Source organism: Nesoenas mayeri (genome assembly GCF_963082525.1).
Source record: "Nesoenas mayeri genome assembly, chromosome: 5".
In the NCBI taxonomy this organism is placed as follows: Eukaryota; Metazoa; Chordata; class Aves; order Columbiformes; family Columbidae; genus Nesoenas; species Nesoenas mayeri.
Genome location: NC_137548.1, coordinates 25,113,464 through 25,126,502, shown reverse-complemented (window position 1 = coordinate 25,126,502; position 13,039 = coordinate 25,113,464). Strand labels below are relative to the sequence as shown.

The 13,039-nt window shown below is 41.7% G+C and overlaps 1 protein-coding gene across 1 annotated transcript in view; it reads left to right on the top strand.

The window, feature by feature from the left end:
- The window catches only part of TTLL5 (tubulin tyrosine ligase like 5), a gene marked incomplete at both ends in the record, with an annotated part of 133,025 nt that overhangs the window by 114,834 nt on the left and 5,152 nt on the right, over nucleotides 1-13,039 (top strand). The window contains 2 exons of the mRNA XM_080346263.1: nucleotides 1,302-1,522; nucleotides 8,612-8,697. Of these exons, the coding sequence (XP_080202389.1) occupies nucleotides 1,302-1,522; nucleotides 8,612-8,697 (307 nt within the window). The remainder of the gene's footprint in view (nucleotides 1-1,301; nucleotides 1,523-8,611; nucleotides 8,698-13,039) is intronic.

The following is a 13,039-nucleotide window of genomic DNA, read 5'->3' as shown; positions in this document are numbered from 1 at the left end:
TTGTATCAGCTACTTATACAAAATCTGAAAGCTGTGATGAAGGCAGAGCTTCAGGGAAGGGAGAGGTTAAGAAGGATTGGGAGCTCAAGGGCATCTTGTCAGTGAGCTCCAGTTAGGAAATGGGCCTGTTTTGGCTCCTGTGCTTCCTTTTCTCCCTCGAGCTCTGCCTTTCAGAAGCGCCTTCCCACACAGCACTACCATTTGCCAGAGAATTGCGGGGGAGAGGGGCTTTTCCTGTGGGTGCGCTGAGGCACAGCCAGCCCTCAGACTGCGGTTTTCTCTGGAGCCTAGAGCCCACTTGCTGTGGCTTTGTGTACTTCTCACCAGAGAAGAAACTGAGGACAAACGCAGTGAAGGGCAGTGCTCCCAGGGTCACGCTGAGGTGACTGGCGAGTGCTCAGCTATTCCCCTCATCTCCTATTGCTGACCTCTAGCTGCCACACTACACGGTTACAGTATTGCCTCTTTGCCCTGGGAATCTGACTGACTTTGAGGAAAGACAAGGTGGAACTCCCAGCAGGTCCCTCCTTTCTGGAAAGAGCAGAGCAGTTTGCAGAGCTCCCACAGGGAACCGTTCCCCACTCTCTTGCTTTGCAAGCCCATAGCTCAGTTCTGCAGTGTCTCACAACATGCAGATTATTTTGTTCCATTTGACAAATCTCCAGTGTACTTACTCTCCCACCAGCTATAGGAATAGAAATATTTTCTGTTCCCTGGTATGACTGGGGATTTCCTTTTTGTCAGCTGCTGACCTGAAGTCCCTTTTTCAGAGATGGTACCCTAGAGCCTTTCTGTTATTCCAAGCACCTACAGGGTTAGACTGAAGAACTGGCATTGTAACATCTTCCCCATAACCTTTTTCTTTCCTAGAACTGTCTCAATCTCACCTCCTGCACAAAGAGTAATTTAGCAAGATAAATGCAGAAAGACAAAGCAATAAAATATATATTTCTTTGTGGGTGGGAGCCCACTGCAAGGTTAGATTAAGGATAGGATCTCTTGTTCTTTAGTCCAGAATAGTATCATTCTGTGGCAGTAATGAGTTTGTCTGCCTTCCTAGAAGTTAGTCCCAGCTTCCAAGGATATAAAATTAATCTCTAAAAACTACTTCATTGACTTGACCACTTAACACTTCTTTCTATGCATGGGACCATCCCTGGAGCCCTGTAGTTGCTTTAGCCAGGCATATATTATCCCTAACAAAAATGTCACCTACCTCCATCAGCTCCATCAGCAATATTCAGAGAGGTAATTAGCAACTACTATGGTATTTTTTTCTTTTTTGTTGTTGTTTTTACCAGGCTCTCTTTGCCAACTACTCACAGTCCAGCACCAGCCATATATCTGTGCCAGCTGGCTCTGATGCCTGCAAGACATCAAGTGCCATTTCTAGTATCCAGAAGGGAGCCAGCGTGCACAAAGTGATGCCATTCCAGAGTATGTCTCCTCAGCTGGTTCCAAAGCCTCCTGCAAACCGCAGGCAGACAGTGGTCAGCAAGGCTGCAGCCCAGAGGATTTCCAAGTAAGTTTTATCTCTTCCTGTCTACAACAGGGAGTTGGCACTGGCTCCCCAAGAGGGAATATTGGAGAAAAACCTGTATATGTGTGACCCTGACATAGATCTTTTTGACTCTGCTGTCCAAGAGAAATCTCAGAATAACCTGAGCTGTGTGTGCTGCAATACATGTGCGCTATGTTGCATTTTCACGTTTCACAATGGTAAGGTAGGTAATACTGTAACATCATACAAACGTAAGGACATAGGAAATGCTCAATTGAATAAGAGAAGTATCTGATCCAGGGTGAGATTCAGTCACCTAAATACAGGTTGCTAGTGGCATTTTAGATTCCTAGGGCTATTCTACCTGACCTCTAGCTGCTGCTCCAGATGAGCACAAGTCTTCTGCAGATCTTGTGTTTTATCTGCCAGTCCTATGCAGATGTCTCAGATAACCCAAGAGTACCAAGTATGGTACTAGACATCTGTGCTTAAGCACCTGAGTCACTCCCTCTGTGTTTAAACTTTGACGGGGTCTAGAATCTGGTGAGTCAGAAGAGGCTGCCAAAACCAAACAAAACAGCAAAAAAAACCCCAACAATATGCTTAACAAGCTAATCTGCCCTTGAGCCAAGTTTCCAAGTTTTCCCATAAATTTAACGCACAATGATTGACTTAAGCCTTCAAGCACAAGTGTTTATTTCACTTAAAGCGTTTATATTGTGCCTAATGTAGCGATAGCTTTCCTCATTATCTGAATAAATCTTTCTTTTAACTTTTACTAAGCTTTTATTTACATAATGCTTGCCATTCTAACATATATGGATTTGGCATGTGTTATCTTTACCAAAAAAATCACCATGAGATTTTGCTTACTGATTGTTCATTTCCTTCCTTTCTATTTCTTGGTGTTTTCTCTTTTGTGCGTTATGAGAGAATGTGAACAAGAGTCCTGGATTTTCTTTTTGTCCTCTGTCTTTCTTGATAGCTTCCTCAGCTCTCTATTTATCTCCTCTTAAACAACAGAACTGCTTTAGACTAAATCCTTCATCAGGCTTTTCCTCATACATCCTCAGACTTGTTTCATCCCTGAAGGGCAAAAATTGCATTTATAACTTCCTCCCTTATACTTCCTCTACAGCCAGAAGAGTTGTAAAGCTTTCAAAGCAGGTTCCTGTGAGGTTTCCTGATTCTGTGTTCCCTTCCTGTTTAAAGAGAGAAGTTTTAGTAAAAGATGACTGATGAAAGATTACCTTATGAAGATGCCAGGGCACTGTCAATGTGTGTGGATCAAATCTGGAACTGCAAGGCTTATTTGAGGAGCTTGGACAGGTCTGCTTTGGGGAAACTTGTGTATTTCTTGCCTGTACTCTCACTGTCTTAAGAGGTAGCACACTGAATTAATCTCCCAAAACTATTTAAAAAGAAAACAAGATGTAGTAGACTTTGTCAACTCGGCAAAAGCAGATGTGAGCATCAGGTCTGGCAGGTATATGCTGGTGGGTTTGCGGTCTGATTTCTTTTATGTTGGGTAGCTCATGTTAGTACAGGTGACAGGCTATGACAGTGGGTTTCTCTGCCAGGCAGCAGGGATGTGTATTTGAAGATGCCGGTGTGCTGTGCTCACTTCTTGGCAGAGGAAATGTTTATCCTTGTGAGATGGAATTGCAGCTCCTTGGACAGACTTTACTTTGCTGCATTTTTGTGGTTTCTGCTCTGTGACAGGCAGGAGTGTGGGAAAACCGGAAAAAGTTCAGCACCAAAAATGCACAGAAGGGGGAAAAAAAGCAAAAGATTCCTTCAGAATTTCAGAAAACTAATCCAAGTATTGAAGGCTGCAAGGAGCCACTCCGGAAATACTTTCCAAGTTGCCTCCAGTTGCCTCCAAGTTGCCTCCGGAAATACTTTCCAGGTTGTCTCCAGCACAAGGCTCCAAACCCATTCTTGCCATTCATGGGATCTTGCAGTAACATTTTTTCACTTACATGGAAAACAGCAGTGCCCAGCTATATTTCCAGCATACTGGGAGCTGATAATTTTAAAACTGCTGCGTTTCAGTCTGATTTAATCCATTCATTGTTGTCAGGAAAAGACCAGAGATGCATCCACAGAGGAGAGGGAATGGAGAGAAGCCTCTGTGTCAAAGGAATATAGATTAGAGAAGAAAAAGATGTCTTGCATGTTCCAGCCTGCTCTTTACAGTCCCTGGTTATTCTGTACAAAGTATTCTCTCACACTGTGTGTAGTCTGCTTTCAAAAAACTCCAGTGGCAGAAACCCCACCAACTGCTATACAAGACTATTCAAGAATCTAGACAACCTTATTATCAGAAAGTTTATCTGAATTTTTCCTTTGTTTCATCCTGTTGTATCTTGTTCCTCCTCCCTGAACCACCCTGAACACTTTTCCTTGCAAATACTTTCCATCTTTTGAATATCCTTCTACTTCTTGGGGTTTCCTAATGTTGCTTAGACTTGTTGAGGCTTTGTTAAACTCAGATAGTAGTTACACCTGCCAAGTCCTTAATTGTCTTCAATTTACTGTATTTTCTTCAGTTTGTCAGAGTGCTTGCCTTGTGGCACTCAGAACTGTGCTCTTCCAGTGTGGGACTACCATACCCTTAGGTTAGGACATGGTAAATATCCCTCTCCATAATGTCTGATCTAAATTTGACCTTTGGGCCGCTTCATTTCTCAGTCAGGTCACTTTTGATTTGCTGCCCACTCTCACTCCCTAATACTTGTTGGCTGTTTTCCTGACCTCTTTGCTCAAAAAAAAGATATCAGTGTTACATACTATTTCCTCAAGACTCACTGAAACTAATTCCATTCTGTTGTTAAAGCTCCTGTGTTTTGTTGGTTGTTTTTTTTTTTCCATATGTTTCAGTAAGCTGGACCTTATTTCTCTGTCTGCTCTTGCACCACGTGGCTTTTGTTTCACATCTTAATAAGGAACATCTTTTTAAAGTTGTTTGTAGAATTTATCCAGAGATTGGACTGTGAAGACAAACTGAAATCAACTTTGTCTCTTTGACCTGTCTCTTCCTTGCATGCCTTATCAATTCTCTCCCAGCTGGCACACATGGCTTGCAGAAGAGGAAGAAGTAGAAAACGCAGCTACAAAGAAATGAGGTGCTAAAGATGGACAGTACTGACTAATTCAAAAACTATCTAGTAACTTGGACACTTCCCTGGTTAAAACACAAAGGAAAAAAGTAATGGAGCAGCAGACAATTCAGTCTTGTCTTTTCAGTTCCTGGCCTCTCTTGTTTTCTCAGTTTCTCAACTTGTAAAAGGTGGTAGGTTGACTTTATAATGGATTGTGTCTAAGGCAGACTCCTTGCTTAAGCTGACAGAGCGGAAAACTGGGGCCCATATTAAGGTTTGGAAAAAGACTAACTGAGATAAATGGTTTAATATGCAGCTCTACACTGACCATCAAATGGTCTTATGGGCCTCTCTACTTTTAAGTAACTGTGCTCTTATCACAAGTAGAAAGAACAGGTAGCCCAGCAAGCTCTTTCTTTCCGAGAGTCAGACTGGGTCCTTGCTACTGCTTATGTTGCTGCTGCTATTGGCAGGTCTGTGAACCATGAACAAAACTGCTGATAGCTGAGAGCAATTGGTAAGGTATTGATAAGCCGCGGAATGAAGCAGATGTCCCTGGAAGCAGCTTTTGGTGTATTGAGTCTTCACGTTACAGATGACAGCATGCAAAGTAGAAAAATACATTAGCTCCACGGTCAGAACCCAGAGTGAACTGGTACAAGTGGTAGACAGAAAATGTTTCTGCCTTTAGGAATTACTAAGTCACAATAAATACAAATTTCTGCGCTATCATTCCTATAGTAACTTTACCAAAACCTGCTCTCTAACTATGACAGCATCAAGTAAGGCCTTGAACAGCCTGTGAACAGAACTATCCGTCAAAGAAAAGATCTCAGAAAAATTCAGCTGTCAATAATAGACCACTGGTTATAAAGAGAGGAAATGCCAGGTAGAGAGGAGCATATAGTTCAAAATGTTACCAGGGAGAGAGAGAACCCAGGAGGATCACTGAGTTTACCAGCAATAGACTAGAACATAACAAACTATTGGGGGTGTTGATCAACATGGCATAATTTCTTGTACTGAACTTATGTGTAAATGTCGTTCCCAACAACTCTACTTGGGAAAGTCTGTTTAAACAAGTATTTCCCTCAAGTCCTAGCACCACAGCACAAAATGTTTCTACCTTGTTCTTCTTTTGTATATTTGTGTTGCATGGTGCCAGCAGCAGAAGAGCCAAAGCTCTGCTTCATTGTAACCAGTACAGAAATAGGGTAGAGGTGATGCATTTCTCCAGGGTTCAGGAAATCCATCCCACGGTGGGGTGGAGTCCTGACTACAGTTGGATATGGCACTAGCCAGCTGTTGTAGGACAGGCTGGCCAAGCCTGACAAATGTGCCAAAAGTAGATTGATGGTTCACAGAGCAAGCCCTATAAAACACTATCATTCTGGTTTGTATCCTGTCTTGCCCATATGTGCTTATTCACAAGCACGCGTGAAGCATCCTAAGTGAGCTGAGTGCATCACGCATACAAACTGAGTGCCCGCTGAAAAGAGGACGAGCAGCGGGAGAGCAAGCATGTAACAGTTACTGCAACCCCTTTCACTTTATTGCTACTGCTGTCCTGCAGCACGCTTGTTTTTTTAGCTCCTGAGCATCTGGGTTAATCAAGCTGCCTGACCCTTAGACATTTTTGGCAGCAAAAGCAGTGCATCTGAGAGACATGCCTTGATTTAACACCCTGACACAGCTGGGCTCACTAGGCCTGTAGCTCTTAGCCTTTGGCTAGCCCTAGGTCATACACGCAGATACACACATGGAGCTACCCTGTCCAAGAGCAACAAAGAGGAACAAGCCTCCCTGGCTTTGGGGTTTTCACATCTGTTCCTGTCCTCTTGTCAAACCTGGGCTTTTTGTGATTTGAATTTGTTAGCATCATTTCTACCCCCTCTGGACCATTAGATGCATTCATAGCATCTGTTCAAGAATTTAGTCAAGAAAGGATTTCTTTGTCACCTGTGGAACAAGAGCATCCTCCAATTTTGCAGTCCAAGGCTGGGCAGTTTAGGGCTGGTTTAATGCCTAAATGAAGGAAGTCAGTATCAGTTTTAATGAGGGGTTAGCTGTATAATAGAAGGAAAAGGGCAATGGCAGATTCTTAAGTGGAGGGGACAGAGTGAGAGTTGTTTGGGTTCTTTTTAGTATTGAAGAAGAAGAAATGGAGGACATAATGGATTGCAGTTCTGAAGTACAAGCAAAAACAACACAGACATTAAAAGCAGGAACCTGAGAAAGGGTTTCAGCCAGCCCAAGGAAGAAAGTGGAAAGGGATTAACTCAGTTTAAGCAGCGAATATGTTCTGGCACTGGAGCTTCCATCAGGAGAGCAGAGAGAACTTGAAGAGCCAGCTTAGTCTGATGGGAGATCCACGACCCAGAAGCAGATCTGAGGATGAACTGAGTGGAGGTGACAGTTGAAAAAGCAAGAATCAAGGTACACTGTGGGTAGGAAGGAAAGGAGAAGGGCGAGTCTGTAGAAAGATATTTTCTAAACATAAACCACACTTAAGGTAGAAGTGTGGCTATTCCCTGTTTTGGGTTTTTGTTGTTGTATTTGCTGGCACTAGCCTTGCATCCTACCTACAGAAGGGTGAGCTGAATTTGGCTGTCAGTTGTGCTGCATTAACAAAGTGGACAGGCTGATTATGAGCATGGAATCTCTACACAAGAAGCATAAAGATCCATCTTGATTCTCAGCTCCCAGAAGGACCATGCAGTATCAGCAGCAAAAGAACCCATAAGTACAGATTCAAAATTCTCTCCAAGAGACAATAAACATAGAAACAGGCACCTCATTTGACAATAGCATTTCAGATTATGACTGACTGAAGTAAGGGCTTGCATTTGCAAGTGTGTCTGTATCCCTCTCCTTTTCTCTATGGACTCCAATTTATTTCACTAAAATCCAACTGCGATAAAATACTGGAGTCCCTCACTGGTCTTTTAGCTGCCAGGAGCACCTGGATTACTGGCAACTTGCTAACTTTGAAATCTGAAAGCAAAAGGTTTAAGACAAAACTATAGAAACTGCACACGTGTGTCTGGGTCTGTTAGTCATCAGGGCATCACGTGGGGATTGGAGATTACGGTGGTTTTCTAGGGGAGAGCTCAACAGTAACTGTGTGGCGCTGCAGGGCTGAATGAGTGAAGGAGAAGGACTCTGGCAGAGAGACAGAAGCGAATATGCAGAAGTCTGGAGTGATCAGAATAGAGCTGGGCAGGAAGGAAGAAAGGCAAGAAAGGATAAGGGAGGAGAGAAAAAAAACAGAAACAGATGGATCAGTTGTAAAGATTTTAAGGACAGAATACATCATTGCAGCTGTATAGTGTGACTTTGCCTTGTGAGTAGACCCATTTTTTTTTTTATGTAGGAGAGCATGGTGTCAGTTTATAAGTGTTAAAGGAAGTGAAGTTGTACTCCACAGAATATAGTTTTTCTGGAACTCAAATGTTGAGATAAATGCAGGAGGATTTGCATAAAGTATCTGCCTGAGGACTGGCACTGCACTGCGGGAGATGAAATGCATTCTGGGGGTCTCAGTTTCCAAGACAAGTGAGAAATCTTGCCTAAATGAGCTGTCTCTGCTGAGACAAGATGCAAGAACTTATCTTTTGAAAGTGGCATGGTTTTGCCAGCATGTGCATTTCTGTTCTGAGGTCACTTAATCATTTTACTTCAAATCACTGGAATAAGGTGACCACAGCATTAGTAGTTGAGTTGTGCTTTGGTAGTCCAATACCACTTACTGTTGTCTTTATCCTGCAGAATCAGCTTCCAAGACATGGGACAATTAAATGTTTTAGGCACATTGGAGTCTTGCTGGTGGCTTGAGTGTTCACCTGTCTTACTCTGCCTTTTTCGTACCAAGTTCAGGCACAGCTTCATAGATACAATGCTAGTGAGATTTTGTAAACTAGAATTCTCAATTTTTTCTTTAAGACTTTTATTCTTCCTTAGTATATCTCTTTTTATCTCTGTCTGATTTGATGCTTTTACCTGTTAGGGTGACCTCCACTGAAAAGCAGCTGAACGAATTCCAGAACAACCTTCACGGTGCTGCATCCTATGAGCCAGGGACAAATTCCACAGGTAAGTGCTAGTGCTGAAGATCAGGAAAGCAGTGGTGGGTATGCTGGGATGCTTTCTCAAGAACTGGCAGGAAAAATACTTCCTCAGCAAGCAGAAGAAACACAGCTGCCTGTACTGCATGTAGTGGTTTCTAGGTAACAGTCTGAGTTCAGCTGTGCAGGGAATTTATTTCTCCTGGGATTAAAAAGACTAAACAGAAGGGAGCAAAGGCTGCATTTCATGGAGTTGGAAGAGGAAGATCCCTAAAAATGTAGCTGGGGAAAAAAAAAACAAACGTGGCTAAAATGGCTCCTCTTTGCATTAGGCTTTGGCTCAAAGATGCTCTGTTGTTTAAGCTTGGCCTGTAATAATGGGCCAGGACATTCTTTACATTTTTCTTCCGTGTTACAGAAAAGCCCCTTAGTTCAGAAAGGCATAGTTGAGACTTGTGAATCAGCTGCATAGTGAAGTTAATCAGCAGAGGTGAAAGTTCCCAAAGGAAAATCACTGAGACTTACAGAAGCAAATCTTCATCATTCCCTAGTGGTTAATTGATTCAAACAAGTTTATCTGCTGTTAAGGTCCTAGTAAATGAGGACCCAATTAATTTTGCACTGATGCAAAATTAATGCACTATTAGCAGGTAGAGTGTAGTCTTGATGAAACCATATTACCCATGGCCCACAATAATTTGTGATGGTGCTGTAATAGAATTTATGGACTAGAATGCTTTAAAATACTATGTTTCTGACCTTTTGTTTTGCTGTGAAAACCCTGAAAACATGACTTCAGTATCACTAATGCAGTGACCTTTGTGTTTTCACAGGCTGAAAGAAAAGCTTGCATAAGGGTGAACCACCTAATTCATCTCTTGGATATTTAGCTCTGAAACTTAAAGATGACATTTCCATTATTAATGTCAGTGATTTTATTGCTGATCCTCTAGTACAAACATTCAGCTAGTGCACTTATTGTACGGTTCCAAACTGCCTCCCACGCTTTACCATCTGCCAAAAACTCCAGTTATCCTACCAGAAATTTTATAGGGTGAATAGCCATAGTCAAAAAAACGACTCTACAGTACATTGGAATGTGATGGTGTAGGAATGGAATATAATGGGACTATCAAAATAAATAAAATTATGTCAACATGGTAGTATATGTATAATTGAGGCAAAAGTTCTGGTCTACTGTATGGTTCAAGTTGAGTTCTTAGTAAGTACAGTATATAAAGGAAGGTTACACATAAATTTACAATTAAATGTAAAAATTGAGTTCTCAATATATTGACCAAACTGGTTTGCTGAGTGGACTTAGATGCAGATGTTTGTGTGCTCAATTTTGCCTTTTTCAGGGTTTTAAGAGCACTCTCTGAGTTGCCACACTGTAATTTTAAACCTTTGCAAGAGATTTCTCTCTATCTTCTATGGGTACTCTTGTTGTTACATGTCTGTGATACCTGTAGGTAGCATTTTTCTATCCTTCCCCGTTTCTGTGAATATTTATGCAAACCACGTGCGAGGATTGTTGATACTAGGAATGATGGAAGGCAACAGACAGAGCTGCAGGAAGAATATAGGCTAGATAATTGCTACAAAGTTCAGGGTAGTCACATTCTCTGGGAGGACTGAGAACTGAGAACCTGAGCTCATGTTCCCTTCTGTAGGACAAGGCGAGCAGCACTGTACTAAACGTATCCTCTCTGAAGCTGAAGCAAAGGGTTTACTGTGCCATTTAGCTAAGAGCGTGAAGGCTTAGACAGAAGCCTGGTTTGGCTAGGGTAAGGCCAGCAGAACCTTGGTGGGTGGGTCACTCAAAGCTTCCTTGTTGCTCAAAGAGGTATATAGCTCCAAGAACAGTGCCAAATATTGCAGTGATTCAACTAACTAGAGCAAAGCATTTGTTCTTGGAAACTTGGGAAGGATATTTTCTTCACCTTTGCACCAAGTCACTGGTATGCATCAGAGGCTGCTGTGCCCAGTCTGTGTGTCTCAGAAATTACTCTGGTCCTTCCTGCAGGAACAGCTGGTTTTCCTCTTCACTCTCTCCATTGATTGCTTACACTAGGGCCCTGATTTCCCTCATCAGCAGCTTATTTGTGGTTACTGTTTCACAGGTATTTAGTACCCTAGATACCAACTAGAGGGGTTGGAGACATAAGTCATAAACCAGATTACAGAATAAACTGCTAGCATTTAAATAAAGAAGGCTGTGAAAAGTTATAGAGATAAAAAAAGGAACCAGGCAGAACTTATGTATAAATGTACCAATGTTGAAAAATGTCTGAGAAGATTGAATAGGCCTTCTCTAACAGCCTCAGGGTACTTATGGGGGTCTGCAGAAAAGAAGCATAGATGTGTCAAAAATGACCTAACCAAAAGTAGGTATGATGCTCAAAGAGCAAGTCAGGCAGTATGGAAACTTTTAACCAGATTGTTCAGAAAACAGTTCACCAGTAGTACTGTAGAATACTGGTTGTAGATACTGTTGTGCAGTGAGTTCAAGCTCTTGAGGACAGACCCCTTGGGATGGAATAAAAGGGAGAATAAAAGTCAGCATTTCTGCAAAGCAGCTCAGGGTTCTGAAACAACCCACCACTACAATAAGTGTGGCAGCCTCTCATCCCTGTGACCACATCCTTATCTCATGGAGAGGCAGAAGTGGTGTGTGAGCTGAGTGCCACTGGCATAATGAGAGAGAAGGCAGAGATTCTCATGAGTATTTACAGACAGGAAGCTAAATCTGCAAGCTACCATTTGGGCATTATTTGTAGTGTCTGAACAGACAGTTTCCTATCAAAGTTCCAGGAAGTTTTAACAGATTTTGTTCTATTAAAGAAATCACAGAGTTACTGAATGTTAGTGATTGGAAGGGACCTCAAAAGATCATCTAGTCCAATCCCCCTGCCAGAGCAGGAACACCTGGATGAGGTTACACAGGAAGGCATCCAGGTGGGTTTTGAATGTCTCCAGAGAAGGAGACTCCACAACCCCCTTGGGCAGCCTGTTCCAGTGCTCTGTCACCAGTGCTCTGTGAAGAAGTTTCTTCTCATATTTAAGTGGAACCTCCTGTGTTCCAGTTTGTAACCATTGTCCCTTGTCCTATCGTTGGTTGTCACTGAGAAGATACTAAGAATTACTACCTTTATGGAACATTCAATGTGCTTCTGACATGATTTTCACTGAAACTGAACACCTAGCTGCTAGTGGGTTGTCAGTTATTCTGAAAAAAATTGCTTTTTAAATTTTATGTTACTTTGAGGGTCCCTCAGCATTACACTGATTGCTTCATGGAATTTAGCAATTCAGTTAGTATTAGTGAAATAGGGTCACTGGGAACTAAGAAATCAATTCTCTTTTCCAAGTCTTCTTCAGAATATAGCTTGCTGAGTAACCACTAAGATAAGTAATATGATAGGTTGTTCAGTTCCAGGTTGTCTATATGAGGTTTTGTTTGATATGATGAGTTCAGATGATGAAGAAAGGAATCTACAGGCCAGTCTTTTTTTTTTACTGTATATATTAACAATGTAAGATGTATGGTGACATTTTGCCATATGTTGCTGGTATTTCTGTTCCTCTCTAGTGGCATTAGGTGAATTGTGCATTAATTCTTTTTCTCAAGAAAGTGAAGTTCTAGCTAAAAAGGGTCATATTTCCACCAGAATTTAGCTTTTGAACAACTGGCAAGAGACATCAAGGAAATTCTGTAGCTAAGTGGAAGACCTCATAGTTAGAAATTTACTGTATTTACTATTCTTCCTTTTTCGCTAACACAGAGTAGGTTTTAGGGACAACAGAAGATGAAGGGCACTTTGTGAAAATATAACAGCATAGTAGCTTCTACATTTCTGAACTGGACTGTTTTCTGCAAGAACCTGGAGACAAGAACAATCTGAAAGTGCAGTTGTGGAGTGGATGCACAAGGTGATGACCCCAGCTGATTTTATTTTATTTAGTTTAATTTGTAAAGGTAACAGCAACTGAGTGAAATCTGTCTTCTGTCTTTGTGCTTCTCTTTCATTTGCTGCCAACTTCTTGAGAGCTTGTAAGATTTTTATTTTAAAAGCTTCAGAAGACAGAATGTCTCTGGGGTTCTGTTTTCCTATGGCACAAATATAATGTGCTAATAACCTATATGATTACAAATAAATATGAATCATGATTAAAACTGGGCAAGTCCATTGCCTGACTCCAGACTTCACAGGACTTTCACATTCTCAGACTGATTAACAGTGATGCAGTTTTATTGTGCTAATGTTTATATTACTAGTGTCCACACAGCTTTTCCACTATGTGTGTGGGAGAAGAGAAAAGGCAGTAGACTTACTGATTAGGGAAGATAAATGTTAGTAATGTGCTAT